This window comes from Cyprinus carpio, chromosome A22, assembly GCF_018340385.1.
Source record: "Cyprinus carpio isolate SPL01 chromosome A22, ASM1834038v1, whole genome shotgun sequence".
Lineage (NCBI taxonomy): Eukaryota > Metazoa > Chordata > Actinopteri > Cypriniformes > Cyprinidae > Cyprinus > Cyprinus carpio.
The window spans coordinates 19,696,627-19,717,823 of record NC_056593.1 but is presented as its reverse complement, the minus strand read 5'-3'; the positions used below and the strand labels follow the sequence as shown (position 1 = coordinate 19,717,823).

General features: G+C 36.5%; 1 protein-coding gene across 8 annotated transcripts in view; it reads left to right on the top strand.

The window, feature by feature from the left end:
- Window positions 1-1,878: 1,878 nt before the first annotated feature.
- Window positions 1,879-21,197, top strand: part of LOC109046804 (arf-GAP with coiled-coil, ANK repeat and PH domain-containing protein 2-like) — a 37,040-nt gene continuing 17,721 nt past the window's right edge. For 3 of the 8 annotated variants that reach the window (XM_042712210.1, XM_042712212.1, XM_042712213.1), the window contains exons 1-8: window positions 1,882-2,239; window positions 11,860-11,917; window positions 14,015-14,134; window positions 17,629-17,682; window positions 18,662-18,720; window positions 19,237-19,420; window positions 20,486-20,530; window positions 20,622-20,717. In XM_042712210.1, the coding sequence (XP_042568144.1) occupies window positions 2,187-2,239; window positions 11,860-11,917; window positions 14,015-14,134; window positions 17,629-17,682; window positions 18,662-18,720; window positions 19,237-19,420; window positions 20,486-20,530; window positions 20,622-20,717 (669 nt within the window). In that variant the 5' untranslated portion in view covers window positions 1,882-2,186. Of the gene's footprint in view, window positions 2,240-11,859; window positions 11,918-14,014; window positions 14,135-17,628; window positions 17,683-18,661; window positions 18,721-19,236; window positions 19,421-20,485; window positions 20,531-20,621; window positions 20,718-21,197 lie in introns of all 8 variants that reach the window. The other 5 variants (XM_042712214.1, XM_042712208.1, XM_042712216.1 and 2 more) reach the window with 3 other exon arrangements.

Sequence of the window (21,197 nt, the reverse complement as noted above, 5' to 3'; positions counted from 1 at the left end):
TAAGGGCTTGCACAAATAAAAAGGTTGGAATCCACTGATTTAGGGCATACAGAGCATATACAATGGTTCTCTATTACAAAGTCAATCATTTTTTCTGAATTAGCAAAGCATTTAAGCACTGTCCCAGTCACTCAAAATTATGCCGTCCCATTGGGTGGATGGGACAAAATAAAAACAACCTAATTCTGAAAATAGAAACATGATATTAGCACATATATTTTGTTACTGATTTTGTAGAAGTAGTGCATCATATTTATGTTTCCATTTAAAAAGTTTGTATATTATAGTAGCTATGACAATTTTAGGACCTCATTATGAAAACTAGCAAAAGCTTCTGTCATTTTCATCACTTCATGCATTTCACAGTCAACTTCCTGTTTGATGCCTGCCCCGCCCACCTGTATGATGTCACACCAATGAGGCCATCCCATTTTAATTATGTGCTCTTACAGCTAGGGCTCATTATTTTCACTCATTAGGTGAGAAAATACATTCTGTGTAGTTATACTGTCCCATTTGACTCTATGTCTCAATCACCCTTTTATTTAAACGGGTCTTTATACTGGCAGAGCCCCCAGTATATATATATATATATATGTCGGCCGGGATCCGGTGAAACTTTAGTTTTGAACCAAAAGTGCTGTTCCTTCTATTCTGGCAGCCAAAAACACAAAAAGACGACATTTTAAAGTCAAAACCTCAAACTTTTAGCGCGCCTGCTATGAGTTCTTCCTTATATTTTGCCTCCAGCTAGAGCGGTGACGTCACAGGGACGTAGGCGATTAAGGGGTCTATACAGTAATACGAGTAACTGAAAATAGTTGTTTAGAAGGTATTAATGTATTTTAGTATGTACAGTAAATGTTCAGCACACATGACTCGCCTCAAGCAAAGATGGAAGTATTTCACTAAATAAATAAATAAATGCATTATTTTTTAATGCATACATTACATTCACTGGAAATAATTAACTTTTTAAGCTTCAGTAACACATGTAAAAAGCACAAAAATATATATTTGCGTGGTCGATGTGCATGAATGATTTTAAAGAGCGAGACTGCATCATAAGTGGGAGTGAACCTCTTCATCAAACGTGGATCCTGCAGTTCTTTGATAGTTTCCCGAACCCAAATCCATTTACTCCACGCATTTCACAAGCATACATTATATTATACGTTTATATTATCTGACGCAGTCTTTGATGCTGCTCCGACACTGTGTAGTATGTGGTGTATAGTGTCAGAGAGGACTAGGAAAGAGGGAAGGGAGGATGGGCTGACTGTGCTGTTCTGGCCGTGTCTCAATCTCTCAGTGTCGCTATGAGACACGCAGTATGTTTCCTCCAGGGGGCGCTCGAGGGCTCAGACAGCCGACTCCGTCACTGAGACGCGTTCAGATCTCAAGACCCCTCTCATCTTACCGAACACACCTGCACACTAAAAAATATAATTATTTAAATACATTTCATTCAAGGAGTGATACCTAAAATTGAGATCCGCCCACAATCTATAAAAAAACGCAATAATCGCAAACGCCTGTTATTGGTCAAACCTGACCAGCGCTAAGAAAAGTAACATCGCTAACCGCTGGACGCTGACCTGAATATAATGCACCGATAAACTTTAATTTGCATTTAATTGCACGGCGTCGAATAAAAACCTGGATAATAATAATTATATTAAAAATAAGATGCTATGTAAACGACTTCAGTCGTATAACCACACGCCCTTTCTACAAAGCCCCGCCTTACAAAGACACGTCAGCCAACCCGATGCCAGAAAACGTTATCGCTCAAAATGATTGACAGGCGAAGGTAACTGACTGGCTAACACTAAGTCCCGCCCATTTTAAAACCCAAGGAGCCATGTGAGTTTTCATTCTACTCGAATTATTTCATTTCTGTTCTTCGGGACGAAAGTCGTGGCAAAAGTGCGGTCTAGATAAGCAGCGCGCTGGGTTTCGAGACGCAGCCTGTCCGTGCTGCTCATCAGATCTGGAGGAACTGCTCCTTTAAACCCATTTCTACAGCTTCATGTCCAGCTGACTCGAGCGGGTCGCACTGCATCGCTCCTGTGTGGAGTGTGTCCGGGATTCTGGAGAGAAGTTTGAGCGCTTTCGGTTTTTAAAGGAGCTAATGCTAGCCTGCTAGCTCTTTAATCCGTGTTTACAAACCTGATCAAGTCAACATGAAGATTACTGTGGATTTCGAGGAATGTCTCAAGGATTCTCCCAGATTCAGGTGAGAAAGACATGTGTGCCCGTTTAGGATGTGTGCGTTTGTTTGGGAGTAACTGGGAAAGTACAACATAAACACAAAAAAAAAAAAAAAAAAAAAAAAAAAATACATATTGATTTAGATGCTCATTATGCTGTCAGTAATTAATGGATCATACATGACATTGTTTAAATGGGTTGGGTTTGAGTTAATCATTAATTTATTCATAGCATGACATTTACATATTTTTATAATTTAATACACACACAGACAGTGCTGGTTAGTAATTGATTAGATGTAATCTGGATTACGCAATCAAATTCCAAAAACTAAGTACTTGTAATAAATTATTCATATATTTTATTGATTCTTCCTAATTTCCTATTTTTCATCTTTTAAATGTTCCTTTCTAAATTAGCCTACCGCTTATCTACACTCAGAAAATCCTCCAGTTTCACACAGAGACCGGTCACTGGTCAGGTGGCTACGTTTACACGACAACAGTGTAATGTTAGTCAAAAACTGAAAAGTTTTTCTCTTGTGTTTTTAAAAAGTTTCACGTTTACATGACAATGTTTTCAAAACGATTCGTGTTTACACATATCTGCGAAAATGGTCAAAAACGCTGTATTAAGTATGCCAGGCCAGTAGTTGGCGCTGTCACCTCGTTAGTAAACACTACCTGTAGGGAAGTGACGATTATATGTTGTATATGATGCGTCTCCGCTGTTGGTTGTAATATTGGTGAAGTAAATCCACAATTTGCTGAAGAAGCGTTAGCAAACTCTTGAGCAGCTACAACACTACCATATACTCCGCCATTGTGTATGTTTGTTTGCGCTTGCCTTTAAATTCGACATGTACTGCGCATGTCTACACACCTGACACGTACTACGCATGCGCATGACGTCACCGTTTACAAAGATCCCTGTTTTGGGTCTTTACACGGAAACGACAACGGTGCTGTTTTCAAAAAATATGCATTTTCAGTCCCCAAAACGCTGTTGTCGTGTCAACGAACATGCAAAACGCATAAAAAGTTTCCCGTTTTTGGCTGAAAACGTTGTGGTGTAAACAGCCCCTGAGTGGCCACGCAGCATTTGACCACTGTATTTACAAAAATTGCTTTCTCAATATTTCATCATCGCATCAACTCCTGATGAAAGCGCATTTGCACGTTCACGGTTCTCTTACTTTTATTAATGGTCACATGACATGCAGGTAAACAAATAAAATATTACATTTACAATTAGTCATTTAGCAGACACTTTTATCCAAACAATGGTGCACAAGACGGTTTAATCCAAACAAGCTACGCAAAATCATGTTCATAATCTTCAATGAATCGCCTGCGATTATGAACGATATATGAGTGATATTGCGTAGCTTGTCAGTGAAATACGGCTCTGTGTAGTGAATGCCACTCGATCTGAAAGCACGTGCTGGGGATTTACTACTAATCACAGAACCGGCTTTACTGACGAGATGCACGTGAAAATCGCATTCGATTATGTGCACTGCCTATATATATATATATATATATACAGTATATATATATATAATACAGTGCTGCTTGAAAGTTTGTGAACCCTTTAGAAGTTTCAATATTTCTGCATAAATATGACCCAAAACATGATTAGATTTTCAGACAAATCCTGAAAGAGAATCCAATCAAACAAAGGAGACAAATATATATATATATACTATGTCATTTATTTATTGAGAAAAATTATATGGTGTAAAATATCTGTGAGTGGCAAAAGTTTGTGAATCTTTGCTTTCAGTGTCTGGTGTGACCCCCTTTTGCAGCAGTAACTGCAGGTAATGTTTCTTGTAACTGCTGATCAGTCCTGCACAACATCTTGAAGGAGTTTTAGACCATTCCTCAGTACAGAACCACTTCAGCTCTGTGATGTTGGTGGGTTTCCTCCTATCAACTGCTTGCTTTAGGTCCTTCCACAAAATTTCAATTGGATTAAGGTCCAGAATTTGACTCAGTCATTCCAAAACATTAACTTTGTTCTTCTTTAACCATTCTTTGGTAGAGCGACTTGTGTGCTTGGGGTTGTTGTCTTGCTGCATGGCCCAGTTTCTCTTGAGACTCAGTTCTTGGACAGATGTCCTGGCATTTTCCTTCAATTTGTTGGTATAATTCAGAATTCATTGTTCCATCAATAATGGCAAGCCATTCTGGACCAGATGCAGCAAGACAGGCCCAAACCATGATATTACCATCACCATGTTTCACAGATGGGATAAGGTTCTTATGCTGGAATGCAGTGTTTTCTTTCTCCAAACATAATGCTGCTCATTTAAACCATTTTGGTCTCATGCATCCTCAAAACATTTCTCCAGTATTCCTCTGGCTTGTCCACATGATCTTTAACAAACGGCAGATGGGCAGCAATGTCCTTTTTGAGAGCAGTGGCTTTCTTCTTGCGACTCTGCCATGCACACCATGTTTGTTCATTGTTCTCCTGATGATGGGCTCATAAACATTAACATTAGCCAATGTGAGAGAGGTCTTAAGTTGCTTAGAAGTTAGCCTGCAGTCCTTGAAACCTATTGGACTTTTACCATGAATATATAATATTTACTTCAGGTTATTCCAGAAACACTAAACCTAAGTGAACTTTTCTAAATGACTAATCACTAAGTAGTACGAGTCCTTATATCTAGTGCAGTGCGAGTGAGTCTCTGTGAAAGTGTTGAAGAATTATTTATGCTTTCTGCCCCGTCATCTCCCCTGCCTCTTTCATAACAACATCCTCGTAGAAATAAGGAGCAGATGTTTATGGAAAACTTGGAGAAAGACGTTTGAATTTCCTCGTTTTTGGTCAAAGAGGCGCCCTGGGTTTAGCTGAGAGGATGTGAAACCACTAGGCGGTTGCACTTAATCATGCTATTTCTTACGCAAAGTGAAAAAGTACTCTATTAACCACTGATGTTCACACTTTCTGAAGAAAATATGCAATAGTGATCATTTCCTCAATCCCTGACTGAAACGTTTCTCATCAGGACTGTTTCCTGTAAAGACTGTAATCATGAAGGAAAAAGATTTCAAAGTTATTAATTATAATAACACTGACTGCACCATTTTAATGGTAAAAAAGTGATAATATAGGCTAGTTATAATGCGAAGATGAGGTGTGTGTGTTTTATTTCTATTTTAGTGTGCACTTTTCATCTATCTATGATCAGAAGGTCATCTTTCAGCACAGAAGTCATCATTTTACACAGTACAGTTTCCTCCGCAGGCAGGTTTTCCACTCCTACTCCTACTCATTTTTCCATTTTCTGTGTTTAACTTGGCGTATTGGGAGCGTTAGGTGAAACCGGGTCTTTCGGTCCACGTGGAACGGCCCTCTTGACATCTGTTTCCATTTATGTGTCGAGTGTCGGGTTTGAATTTGCCGTTTGCATCCGCACGAGATGTTTTGTTTTTTGCAAATGCATTTCACTTCAGCAACTTCTCTCTTCATCTTAGACCCAATAAACACATTGTGTAGTGCTGCAGTAAACCTCTGAACTTCTATATATATATATATATAAATACATATACCAGAATATCATAAACACTTGAGTGTGAACTGTTTTGACTTCAGTCAGTAAGCAGCACACCAGCACACTCTGGCAGCCACCCACGACACCCTTGCATTATTTTCTTGCACTGGAATAGAGTTACAAACGGTGCTGGGTAGCAACTGGTTACATGTAATCTGGATTACTTAATCAGATTCCAAAAATTAAGTACTGACTGCATGATTGTATTATTCACATAATAGCACTAAAGTATTAATAATTACACATTAATGTTTGTTAGAATTACCACTCAGTAGGTTATTTAACCATCTGTTACAATGTCTTTGGAAGGCTTTTGTCTTTCAAACACTTTAAAATTCACGCACAAATTTGCGTTATTTCTTATTTACAAGTAATGCAGGGTTTCTTAAACTTTTTTTTGTCCGCCAAAACTACTTGCAGTGTACCTGAGATTTTAAAAGGTATATTTAAATAATTAAGTATCACAGTTGCATGTTCACGGTTCTCTGACGTTGGTCAGATGACATGCAAGTAAACAAAAATACATTACATTTTAATTTTACATTTTTATGATTTAATGGTTAGCTTTTCATTAAACTCACGAACCCCCTGCAGGTCCTTCACAAACCCTAGTTTGGGAAACCTCAATTAAGGTGTCTTTACACAAACTGATTAATGCTGCTCAAGGGTGGCATTAATGCATTTACACATCAGTTATAACTGTATACTTTGATACTAGGGGCTAAAGTGGGTCATCATTTAATCTGGCTTTTATGCAGCATTACGTCTTTACACCGAATTTTGAGCAGGCACAGCCTGGAGCAGCCTTAACTCAGCTGTGCCATTAGTTAACCTGAACTAACAGTACAAATGCTTTGATAAAAATTAAACAGTTATTAATACATTATTAAAATCAAAAGTTGTAACCGTTAATATAATTTTAATTGACCTGAGATGATACCAATAGCTGATAAATACTGTTACCAATGTTTTGCTCAATGTGAGTTAGCCTAATGCATTAACTAATGGGACCTTACTGTAAAGTGTCACCAACATTTTTATTAAACAATGAAGCAGTTTTGTGAAAATATTATAAAAATATTTGTATAAAAAATTAAGTATTTAAAAAAACTTTTTTTTTTTTTTTTTTTTTTTTTTTTAATGAAAGGTGCAGATATCGACAGCTAGTGGTTGAAATGGGTACTGCGGTCTAAATTCAAAATATTGTTTCTCCTGCTCAAAACTCACGTGGATTGTCCGGTTGAGGACAGGGTACGGAAATAAGCGCAGTTTTCCACCAACTGCCAACCTGGACTCTTGAAATATTATTGGGTAAACTGTTAGTGGGCGGAGTCACAAAGACCATAGTCTCAGCTTCAGACATCACCCCCACGCACCACTGGCTGAACGTCTGATGCATACGGCACACAAAATTGGAAACACTTCGTCATCATCGGATTGGTTGATTTATACAGGATTTCTGGGAGATGTGTGTGTTTGCGTTCTTTAATGTTCTGCCTGGATACAAAGGTGCCATGCCGTTACGTCAAACCCCCTCATGTTAGAAGAAAGCCGTCATGTTTACTGTGATGACGAGCGCTTATCAGAACTAAACGCTGAATTTTTGAAAGTATGTGAAATATATAAAGTTCGTAGAATCTTTAAAATATGTCATGGAGTTTTACACATGGTCTGTTATTGTGGGGACATTTCCATGCCCCGAAACATGACGAGGCACAAAACGAAATGTGATTGGTTGCTTTACCTGTCAGTCATATGGCCTCTTGGGCGGTCCTTTCCATTCAAAGCGGTCAAGATTCCCAGACCTTCTCCCACTAGTCTAAAGGTCTGGCTACATGAGACAGGTTTTTATTTGTATTTTTTATTTATTTATTTATTATTACTATTTATTTTATTTTTTTTTTTTCAGAAACAAGTATGTGAACTTAAAATGTTTCCTAAATATCTGCAAATGTATTTTTTATGCTTTAGTGCAGTCAAAAAATTAAAAACAGCATCTTTAAGATAAAGTTAAAATTAAATATTCAAATGCATTCAAACTGCAACGAAAATATTATATTACGTAATATATTATTAAAATATATTACTAGAAAACCTGTTATTATCATTATTATTAGAAAATTTTATATAAATGTTTAAAACCACATGAAACCAAATATTTCCTTTTCATCTTTCTCTTGTTTATGGTTACGCCCACATACATTTTTTGTTAAATTGAATTTAATAAACTTTTTTTTGTTTTATTTATTTATTGAAAATTGTGTGTAAATGTTTTTTAAAACCACACTAAACCAACATTTTCCTTTTCATCTGTGTTTTGGATACTCTTAAGCCCCTTTCACACAGTGCATTGATCCCCGAAAATTTCCAGAGTGTCTTGAACGCTAACACGTACTGGAACGGTCCCGGAATGGGGACCTTGTAACATTGCTGGGATCGGAAACAGAATGCATCACATTACACGTCACATCCTAATGTGTGTTAATGCATGCACAGATTCCAGAAAATCACTGGCAGTGTGAATGAACCAAAGTCAAACGATCCCGTGACAAATCAGTGTGTTTTGCGGAATCTCTGTGTGAAAGAGGCTGTAGTATTGTTGGTGTTGTGGTGGCTTCTGAACGATCACTTATATTTGGAAACAATTTGCCTCCAAAATTTTTTTTCTTATAGTTGGAAAGGATTTGCCTGCAAAATTCCCTCCATGTCATCTCATTACGTGGTGTTGTTGGTTTTCTAAAAATCGGAGGTTTAGCTCATTGGGAGCTCCCCTCCCCCTCTCTTTCATCACAGATTGTTCCCAACAATCGCAGGAAGAGTTCCACAACATAGGGGCTGACTCGAGCGTCACACACATAAAGCCTCAAATCCACTGCTGCTGCTCCGTCCCAATCAGGAATTTCTACTGATCTCACCTAACCCTAATTTCCAATGATCCTCAGAGACTGGCGTCGAGCCAACTGAGGACTCGTCGTGAGATCTTTCATTACGTCAACCTCATGGTTGCGTTTTCATTCTCGAAATCTTTGAAGAAGGTGGGTGTGATTCCTCCACTGAATCCAGCTGGATAAACAAATCCCTGTCCACTCTTTAGGAATAGTCCTGCTTTTTATTATGACCATTGACAAGTAGAGGTCTGATGTGGTTTCCTGCTTCTCAGTTGTTTAGTCATCTGCATTGCCTCTTGTTCTTTGATGCTGGTTCTTTTATTAATGTGGTCCCACATCAACGATGAGGTTAAACAGACACCAAACAATGGTTTCATTCAGTTTGGGTAAGCGCCATGATACCTATCACAACCATGAGAGGTTAACTGTGTCCCTCTCGAAAAAAAACAAAATAAAGAAGTAAGAAATTGTACTTTGCATAAAGAAAATTAAGCCTGTTTTAAGACTATCGTGTTCTAATATGATGGAAGACTGACCATACATGAACAAGTAACAGTTATTTTATTCTAAAAAATGCTTCCAATTTCAATCAAAACTATTAAAGGGGTCATATGATGCAATTTCAAGTTTTTCTGACATATGAAGCGAATTTCAAGTTTTTTCTTTCTCTTTGGAGTGTTACAAGCTGTTCGTGAAAAGATAAGATCCCTAAAGTTGCAAAGACTAAAGTCTCTCAAACCCAAAGAGATATTCTTTATAAAAGTTAAGACTCGTCCCACGCCCTCCTAAAACACCTCGTTTAAACACGCCCCCACATGTCTACATCATTGTGTGGGAAGATTTGCATGACACCGCCCAAATGTTCACCAAAGAAAGAAGGCGTAAATTTGATTCTCCCTGTAGTGTTGTTGCTGCCACCGCCGCAATGTTGTGAAGACGCTGTTTCGTTGTGAAAGCAAAACTACTTTGTTTGGTCTTTCAAAAGAGGACACGACTAGAAATCAGTGATTAAGTTCAACCCAAATATTCAGATGTGTGCAGCGCATTTTATGGAGGACTGTTTCCTGATCTGCCGACTGTTCTGACTCGCAGTCTGTAAGTACGTTTACATATTTAAAGAATTTATCAATGATGATTCAAACACAAGTTTTGAGCAGTTTGCAGATATTCAGGAAACATGCTAAGTTCAGGAAACATGCTAAGTTCATGTACTTGTTTCTCTGAAAAACAATGCTACAGTCAGTTATTCTGCTTTGAAATGTGTGTTCCGTGTCGGAATGTCTGTTTTTGATATGGTCTGTGTGACTCCGCCCACTGCCAATTTAGTCTTTCGGCACCTCGGGTTGCCAGTTGGTGGAAAACACAGCGTAATTCAGCCATGGAAGGCAGCAAACGAACTGGGTCAGAGATCACAGCATCTATCGAAAAATGACCAGATGAATATTAAAACACAGATGAATCAACTTACAGTAGCTCGTCACGTCCCATTGTCAGTTGCACTCATTCCTGTTGTGTCCTCAATCTGGCAACCCACATGAGCACCTTCCTCCTCTCATGACTCACAGGTCTCTGGATCTGCTCCAGCTCTCAGTCTATGAGGCAATGGCCTACATTTCATTAGCAGCAGCCCGCTTCACTGCTGTCAGTACTTTCCCAACCGACTGCTCCAGCCAGAGATGTTTTGGGAAAATCTCTGGGATGAAAATACGGAGCAGAAGTTTTGTCAGGAAGATGTGCCTCAGAATCATAACTCAACTGATTAACCAAGAGCTTTGTATCATAGCAAGATAACATAGACAGCCAACAGCAAAGTTACAGGAAGAGCATGGTTTAAAATAGACTGAATAAAGGCGTGTGTTTTAGGTGGTTAGTTTGGCTTTGTGGGATAATGAAGAACAGAGATGACGTGCATAAGAAATACTGTGTGGGTTTCATCCTAAAACAGACATTTTCTGATTTATTAAGTGGTGTGTATGCTGGGCCCTTCATGAATTTACATATAATGGAAACTTTAGTTAAATGTGCCATCATGAAATAACCATAAGTGGATTTAAAATGGACTGAAGTACAAATCAAGCCAAACCCTTACTTAGCTTACATGATATTTGATTTATTTTTTGTAATTATTTTTTTTTATATTGACACATTTCTATTTTGTGGGATGGCATCCACAAATAAATACATAAAAAAATAAAATAAAAACCTACAACAAAAGTTATTACTCATATCTATATCGACCTATATTTGAAAAATATTGACGTCAACCCTGGTCTTGAAGGGCCATATCTGAGTGAGATTTGATCATGCGTGCAGGATCTGAGAGGAGTTATGATAGTTTATCATACCATATTCATGAACCAGTGTTTCTGTTGCTCTCCTGAAGATATTTGGGTAAATAAATATTAAGAAACGTTCTTGTTGAGGATTGAGTCTAATTCTTCTACTGACGATCAGCATCCAGGACCTCAGCGGTGCATCTGAGTCTGCTTTATAGAGATGTTTTTCTGTTTTTCTCATGCTTCTTCAGGAATTTAGATTAACTCAAACATCCCAGCAATGAAGTCACATGGAAATATGAGGAGAAAAGCAGCTGCTGAAGGGAGTGAAATGGCACAGATCTTCTCTTCTCACAAAATTATGTGTAGATAATGCATTAAACTGTATCCGGCTTATCAACAGAGTCTGACTTTTCCTTGTTTTTAACCAAATAAACCAGTGCCTTGTTTACATTCCACGCTTTTAAAGCATTTAATTTGACCCCTGAAATTCATTTGTAATGTTATTCAAGGTTTCTTACACAGTTCAAGTTTTTCATTACAGTGTTTTCCACCTTCTCTTTGAACCTGTTTTTCCTTCTATGCCTTTAAGAGATCTGTATGCAAATGAGCTCTGCTGTGATTGGCTGACCTCTGCCTACCAGCACAGTTTAAGGCTATGCCGAAAATAAATTATATTATAAAATGTTTTAAATGAAAAAAAAAAAAACTTCTCTGACAATATTACATAGGTCTGGTTGTTGAGCGTTCCTTTATATTTCCAACAGTTAATGAAGAAATTGGTTCTCTGAGTAAGTGTGATTTTCCAAACTAAGTTGTTTTTAATGTTGAAGCATAACACTGTTCTCCATGAGCTGATCCCGTGGAGTGTGGTGGTGATGTGTAAATGACTGAAATCCTGCTCTGTCTTCAACAGGGCGACGATCGAGGAGGTGGAGGGAGACGTCTGTGAGCTCGAGTCCAAACTAGACAAGGTACGTTTGGACTGCTGGTCATCTTTTAGAGATTAATGCGCATATTAATATATTTTTTAATATGTAGAAAACATGGCTTGTGTTTCCTACAGTAATCTGTTTTTGCAGCTGTTGTCCTACATTTGCTATTTTTAATTGCTGTTTTATTATATATTAATTCATATAATATTTTATATTTTATTATAATATACAATTATGTTATAATATATAAATAAGAAATATATGATTGTTTATATTTTATATTAGTGAAATGTATAGTAAAATACATTTTCGTATTGTGTAATTTAATTTGAATTAAATAATTTAAAAATATATATTTTTACAATTAATTATATTAATGATTAACTCACATTATATTGAGATATAATTAATGTTATAATAACTCAGTAGTAAAATACATTTTCAGATTTCATTAGATTTAAATTTGAATCTTAATAATTGTAATTTATCATTTTAAAATACATTTTCATTTAGTAAAATATATAGTAAAATTAATTTTCAGATTGTGAATTTCATCATATTTAAGTTTGAATTTTAATAATTTTAAGAATAGTAGTTTATCATTTTAAAATTTTACACGTGTGAATAAATGAAGAAAATAATTTCTTTGTGTAAAAAATTTGTGTTTGCATAATAGGCCTAAAATATATAAATGTATGTTTGTGTGTGTGTGTGTGTATACAGTATATACAGTACACACACATATTATACAAACTCAAACTTTTTTATTTTGGATGCAATTAATCAATTTGACGGCTCTAGTAAAAATGTTTATATCATGCTATGAATATAGTAATGATTAAGCTGATTTGTATTACCATGTAATATCATCTAGTACTTTTTTTAGTTATTCTGCTGTCAAAAAGCAGTGCAGTAAACATGTTTTTTTTTTTTATTATTATTACACATTTTATTGGCAGCATAACATTTGGAGTTAACGTCACTTTCTTAAATGTCAGCAGCACTCAGGCTGACACAAACAAAACCTGAGGATCATGATTTGAAAATATCTATTCCCATAATCTCAAAATGCCCAAATATCATCCTAATACTACAGCAGCAGCAGCAACATCTCTCTACAGAGTCTTTGATTTGAGCTCTTTCCTGTCGAGTGCTGTAAAAACTGTTGGAGCAATGGAGCGGCTCATTGTTGGGTCAGATTCAGACCCACCCAGCGTCATTTGGCAGAGTGACTCAGGCCACTCACTTCCTCCTCTCTCTGAGGAAGGATATGAAGTCTTAAGGAGGAGCTGATGCAGCTTTTCTTAGAAATCGACACAAAATTGTAAATGTGCATAGTGTGAGATGTCATAATTCAGAGTCTACATCAAAGTCAGCCATCAACAAACCTGAAAACAGGTGTTGCTAGCAAGCACCAATCAATCCATAAATCAACACTAAGTTTTTCGTAAATTTAGTCTTGTACATTTAAACAGATACAATGTATACAAATTATACATAAAGTAACAAAAATTAACAATATATTAAAATTATGGAGCACTGATAGATCATGGTAGTATTTGTTGCACTGCCTTTATACTGAGAAAAAGACATTGATTGTATTTCAGTAAATTATAAAGTGTCATTTTATTGCAAAAGAAAGAATTGTCAATTATGATAATGTTAGACTTTATTTTTATCCTAATATGTGTGTGTATGTGTGTGTATATGTTTATTTTTGTTTTGTTTAGCTTTTGTTTTTATGTGTGCACTTATTTAAAAAAGTACAAAAGTATCAACAATATTTCTTTGCAATCAGACTTTTTTTTTTAAGTTTAATTTTTTGTTTTGATCAATCAAACTTTATTTTAGAACTTGTCAATTTTATTTTTGTTGTTTTTTGTTTGCTTTGCTTTTACCACTAACAAAAAATAAAGCACTAACCACTTTTCTAAGCAATCAGTCTTTATCATTTAACCTATCATACATATGAGTTTTGCCTGATGGATGATAAGAAGCCAAAACAAAATGCCACAGATTTTTAATAATGTATTTGTGTATATTTATATACTTTGCATGTGGGCTATGTTTATTTATCTTTATTTTATATTTGTTTACTGTACATTTATCTGTCAATGTACTCTGTATTTTGTTTAGCTGGTGAAACTGTGCATCGGGATGATTGATGCTGGAAAGGCGTACAACACGGCCAACAGACAGTTTGTGAATGGGATTCAGGAGTTGGCACAGCAGTCTGCCAAAGATGATGTCATCGAGGTGAGTGCAGACGATTACCGTAATGACCGATCAGCTCTTTATTAGCCATGGGGCTTTCAGAATCACAAACCTATTGAGCTGCTCGTATCAAAGTGTCCCTGAAGTGAAAGCTGTGTTTGCTTTGCTGCAGTCTGTCTAGTATGAAGTGCCAATTTAAAAAACTGTTGTTTATTTGTGACCCTGGAGCACAAAAGCAGTCTGAAGTCACTGGGGTATATTTGTAGCAATAGCCAAAAATACATTGTATGGGTCAAAATTATCAATCTTTCTTTTATGCCAAAAATCATTAGAATATTAAGTAAAGATCTTGTTCCATGAAGATATTTTGTAAATTTCCTACCATAAATATATCAAAACTTAATTTTTGATTAGGAATATGCATTGCTAAGAATTCATTTGGACAACTTTAAAGGCAGTTTTCTAAGTATTTTAATTTTTTTGCACCCTCAGATTCCAGATTTTCAAATAGTTGTATCTTGGCCAAATATTGTCAGATCCAAATAAAACATACATCAATGGAAAGCTTATTTATTCAGCTTTCAGATGGTGTATAAATCACAATTTCGAAAAAATTGACACTTAAGACTGGTTTTGTGGTCCAAGGTCACATCTGGTGACTGTTTGAAAGCATACTTGGTTTGTGTTCACACAAAAACATTGGCTGCATTCCAGCGTTCCCAGCCTTCACTTATTTACTTTCTTCTTTGAAATATCCATTGTGCATTGTAAAACATACCAGTGTATTTCCTCGTATATGCATCTGGTGCAGGTAAATACCAGTGTTTCACAAACTTTTTTGTTGCTACTACCTCCACAGTTCCATCAGTAAGAAGCCCTTCATCAACACCAAATCTGAAATGTATTCATTATAAATTCCTGGATATGTTTTACCAATATTTAGTTTTCTTTACTTTAAAATAACGTCTCAGGTTACATATGTAACCATTGTTCCGTAAGAAGGGAACGAGACACTGCGTCCTCTAGAGGTCGCTATGGGGAATGCCTTCGGCGTGACTGGTGTCTGAAGCATACATATCAACACAAACATTACACTGGCCGGCGACAGCCTATGACTGCATTACCGGTGTGACCACAGTATAAAAGGGTGCCAGAAGAACACGTTATCTGCTTCTTCAACTGAAGTTGCATCCGAAGCATGGCAAGTCTTCTAGAGGATGGAGTGTCTCGTTCCCTTCTCAGGGAGCAATGGTCACATATGTAACCTGAGACGCTCCCTTTCATGGGAACTTCAAACTGCGTCCTCTAGAGGTTGCTATGGGTACCGGTATACCCACACCATACCCCTTCTGGTGGGGGGGAGTGCATGCCGAGCAGCGTGCTCATAGATAACCCTCTAGAGTGAGAGGAGTACTACAAGCTTAATCATAAGAGCAGCATATCGGGGGGCAGAAGGTGGCCCAACAACCTGGCATGACTGCCCACAAGAGCTCTATAGAGCAGAGGCCCAACTCTCGAAATAGGAGAGGATCTCAGATGCTCAGTCTGGGAGCGGCATGCTCAAAAGGTAGCCCTCTATGGTGAGGGGAGCTCTGCTAGGCTCAAGCAAATAGGGACAACTAATCAGGGAGGCAGCAAGCAGCTAAACTTGCCTGATGTTGCTGTCACAGAGCTCAAAGAGCGGAGGGCTCGACCCTTAACGAGGAGAGAGGAACCCAGCTCGACCAAAGCAATCAATAGCCCAGGGGCAAAGTACCACGCTCTTAAGTAGAGAGGAGGACTCACATAATCTGGCGAGCTCATAAAAGACCCTCCCGCAGTGAGGGGAGCACAGCCATGTCCAGGGAGCAGATTGACCGCAAATGGGACATCAGAAATGGGATCCATCTTAAAAGGGGATCACACATGTCAACAGGGAACAACAGGGTCCCAACATAGAGGCAGCTGACCAAGGAGGCAACAGGGACGGGCCTAACAACTCAGTATTGTTGCGCATAGAGTTTTTGGGAGCAGCACTCACAGCTTTTAAGCTGAAGCGGGCCCTAAAAGCACAAATTGGGAGCGATAGGCTCATAGCTAACACCTTTGCAGTCTTACACCGCTTTCACACTGTGAGCGTGAGCGCTGCAGCGATGGCTTCGGTGCCAAGTCTATTTCTGCTGTGCTGCTGACGCTCAATTAAAGTGACGGCACACTTTTGATGGACAAAAAAAATATGATTTCACACAAAACGTGCTAAAAATGCACAGAATAACCATGTCTAGTGTGTTTTAACACGAGCTGGAGTATGTCAGGAAAGAAAATGAAGAATCAAAAATATGTATAGAAGATTTACCCATTTTAACTTGTTTTTAAGTTTTAATTGCCATAAGCAAATTATAACTTAAAACATTTTATCAAACTCACAACAAACAATTCATCTTGTTTAGGATCTTAAGTTACAATGGAGTATAAAGATAAGAAATTCATTATTCATTCATTATCGACAGCTTCTGTAAATATTGCACATGTGTTCACTTACGATTGATGTGACAAACTTACGCCTTTTATTTATTTTCAGTTCCACAGTTACAGAAACGGAGCTATAAACACAATATTGCACATGAAGCATGCTGACATCTTCAGTATTCGGCCTAAAATAGAATAAATAATTATATTGCTCCAGGTCTTCAGTTACAAAAACGGACAACAAGGCACAAATTACAAACAAGTACACAAGACAGACATAAAAAAAAAAAAAAAAAATCGTATAAATTATATTGAGAGCTTCTAAGAAAAATATTAAGCTGTAAATTACGATTGGCTAGAAACGCATAGCCTACATTTTATATTCAGCTTCACATACAAAAATAACTTAAAACATTGTGTTTAAACACTTTTGCGAGACATTTTTTCATCACCATGAACCTGTTAGTGTTCAATACAGTAATGCAAAAAAAAAAAAAAAAAATTGCAAGTAATGTTTTTTTTTGTTGTAATAATTTTAATATTTTGACAACCCTATTTTTAAAGTCATCATTTCTGTTTTGTAGGCTAGATTTAACAAGTATAGATTTGTTAAATTATTATTTTTTAATTACAGTATATTAAGATATTATTTATTTCATATATATATATATATATATATTAAGGTTTGATGACAATGGTATTAGTTGTTGTACTGAATTTATACTGACTAAAATACATTTAATTGTATTGCAGTATAATATACAGTATAATTTTTTACTGTCAGTAAGTTTTTTTTATTGTAAAACAATATGAAAGTCGAAATGAGTTCTTGGAATGAAAATAAGGTTGAAAATGTCAGACTTCCGTTTTTAAGCTTTTAAGTTTTGTTTTTGTTTTAAGTTTTTATGTTTTGTTTTTGCTTTGGTCAAGTGTGACTTGGACACATTTTTACAAAGATTCAGCTTAGTGTTTTGTGTATGTGTGTTAAATAACCAGATGTGTTTTATTATTATTATTATTTTGTCCCCTGTTATCTGTAGTCTTGACTCTTTGCTGGCCCTGTGTAAAGTTCTCTCATTTCTTCACAGTCTAGCCTGACCACGTTTGCAGAGAATCTTCAAGAGATGATCAACTATCACACAGTAAGACAATCTGGGCAAAAAGATTTTGCCGTATTGCGTTATTGTTTATGACTTCTCCTTTTTTTTCTTTTTTGTCATGTTTGCATGTGCAATTTTGCAAAAAAAAAAAAAGAAAAACGCTTCTGTTTTATGGAGATCAGTTTCACCATTTACTTTAACTGAGATTGTCTTCAAGTTGTTTCTCCATCATTTTCACCTGGAACTGACCATTGAACAAGACAGCTAATGATAATGCCTGCAATAGCGTGATTCTGATGGTTCTGTGGTCCTCATGGCTGTACAGCGCTGCTGTTGTCCCACACTGTTTTAAACTGGAGCTCTATGAGTCAGTGTTTAAGGCTGTGGTAAGGTCAGCTGACTTGAGGTTAAAGTCCTCATGAGCAAGAACTAAGCACATGATCTTTAGAGCACAAAAACGTCTTAACTTATTTCATCCATCGCACACTTGATTTAATTTACACTGCCCTAAAATGTCTAACATACACAGTTTATGCCTTTAAAGTTGAAATATTTCAAAAAGTTCTGATAATAGTACACTGAACTGCATTTATGTTTCTTATGGTTTTGGTTTTGTAGACAAATGTACATTGTACCTGCATATGACTTTCTTAAAAAGCACTTTCCTAAGTACTTTTTTGGCAAATAAATTCGTAAAGCATATTTATATTTGGAAATGTTTTATTTATTTATTTTTTAAAAACAAATCCAAGTATGTCGAGACTTTGCAGTAGTATTTTAGTTCATGTATAAAATATGTTGATGTGGCAATATCAGTGACTTTGATATTAACGTTACACAGAAAACTTACACATTAACTGAGTGTTGTATTTCAGAAATAACTTTGATATTTTGACAACCATAATATGCTTTTAATGTTAATGCAAACAAACAAACAAAAAAATTATATGTGCGCACATATATATATATATATATATATATATAGTAATTGCTTATTTATTTGTATTTTTTTTATTTGCAGATTTTATTTGACCAAGCACAACGATCAATCAAATCACAGCTCCAGTCATTCATTCGAGAGTGAGTATCATAAAGTTATATGTTGTTTTGTCAGTTAACATCAGTCCAATCTCATAATTCTTATTTTATTAAATTTTATGTTAACAGTTGATTGTAGAGTTTTTAAGAGCTGAAGTCAATATCTAGAATAACTGATTAATAAATTTATTTGCTGATATGTATTTTAAATAATGTGTAAAATTAAATATTTTCAAGTCCAAGTATCTGTGATGCCGATATATCGGTTTATCAATTGTGAACATTATTGAAGCAGTCAATTCATGCCACCGTGGATTTTCCAAGTTTCAGCACCAAAGCAACGTATGTTGTGCAGTACAACTTTATATGCCGTATTCTGTCATCCATTTTTTGAGTAAAGGCCACCAGCTTTTACAGCCGCCAAACCGATTTATCAGTTCATCAGTAGACTCCATACACAAAGCCATTTGTCTCGTCTCTGCTAAAGCCAGAGTTTATAATGGCACGGTTTCAGCAGTCGCTGAGTGCACATTTAAGGAATGGTATTGCTGTGCACAGGGACCTTCGGAAATTTAAAGAAGCAAAGAAACAATTTGACAAAGTGAGCGAGGAGAAAGAAGCAGCCCTGTCCAAAAATGCCCAGGTGCCTCGAAACAAACAGCACGAGGTGGAGGAGGCCACCAACATCCTCATCGCCACGCGCAAGTGTTTCCGGCACATCGTCCTGGACTACGTGCTGCAGGTAAGAGCGCCGAAACCCGTCTGGTGTTAGTTAAATACATCAGGGACTCAGGGTTAACCTTTGTACTCAAACAACCTTTGTACAAATTCCTGTGTAGTCACAAGACGCATGCTAATGATATAGATTCATTGGAATTAATATTGCTTTCATGGTGGTTTGCAAGAGAAAGAAGGTATGTTTTGAAAGAGAAAGAAACTTGGTCAGTTCTTGTCACACAATACTTGTGTCCTCTCATTGCTCTTAGTGACCACACACACTCCGTTGCAATAATTAATTCTCCTTTGCGAGTTTAGTCTAACAGCCATAATTCAAATAACTTGAGCTTAATAACCATAGGTTGACCTTTCCCTCAAAATGGTGTGTAGCGGCACGGAAACTCTGTTAAATCTCTCCAGTCAGTAGTCAGTGTGTAGTTTACAGGCGCTCAGTGTGCAGTGTATTGCGCCCCCTGGTGGCTCAAGGAAAGAGCTGCTTGTTTCCAGTCAGTTGTGAAAGAATAAAGGATGTGCCGTTTGGGAGCTCAGGAAGCAGATGTGTTAGATTTCATAATGCTTCAGTATTAAAACATGAGTGGTCACCAGTGTTCATTTTTACAGTTTATTATTGTTTGTATGCTTTTTTTGTCATGTCAAATGTATTATTTATTAACTTATATATTTATTTGGTTTTTCATAATTTTACTATGGTCAAAATTGCATGAAATTGTAGTCAGCAAAACATTTTAGTTTGGAATGTGTGAAGTTAAATCGTGGCCAAAATGTATAAACGTTTATAAAACGGCATAAACTGTATATCCAAAATATGTGCACATTAATACATGAATGATATTACTTATCTCAGTTGTTGTTTGGTGAGGCAAAAAAAAAAAAAAAAAAAGTTTGTGATTTTGTTGATGAAATAATAACTCTGATATTTCCTATTAGGAAAATCCCTTAAATTATTGTTTCCCTTTTGTTTTAAAAACTGATGTCTGTAAAAAGAATCTGTTCTTTTAAGGAGGGAATTTATTTAAAGAATGTTTCTTCATTCTTTTTGTTTATATTAATTATTATTATTATTTTTCAGATTAATGTGCTGCAGTCCAAGAGACGATCAGAAATCCTCAAATCGGTAAAATATTCTTACTCATGATTTATAATTAAGACTTAAGCTTTATATTCTCAAGTTAGCTGTTTTGTTAAACCTGTCTTCTGTTGTACAGATGCTGTCTTTCATGTACGCCCACCTGACCTTCTTCCATCAAGGTTATGATCTGTTCAGTGAACTACAACCCCTCATGAAACAGCTGACCGGACAGGTACATCACATCTGTCTGTCCGTCTAAGATACAGTCTATTTGTTTGTCTGTCGTGCTATTTATCTATTTATCTCTGTGTGTCTGTCTGTTGTACAGTTTATCGGTCTGTTGTGTGATCTGCCTGTGTATCATACGATCTGTCTGTCTCTCTATCTGTCTTGTCTGTCTCTATCGGTTTGTCTGTCTCTCAGTCTATCGTACAGTCTGTCTGTGTCTGTCTGTCAAATGATCAATCTGTCTATCATACATTCTGTCTGTCTATCTGTCGATTGTATGATCTATTGTACGATCAGTGTGTCTGTCTGTCGTACAGTCTATTGTACAATCTATCTGTCTGTCTATCATATGATATGTCTGTCTCTTGTACAGTCTGTCCGTCTATCGTACAATCTGTCTGTCTGTCGTACAACAGGGTTTCTGCGGGTCCTTAAAAAGTCTTAAGAAGTCAGTTGTATCATTTTTAGGACATAAAAAAAGCCT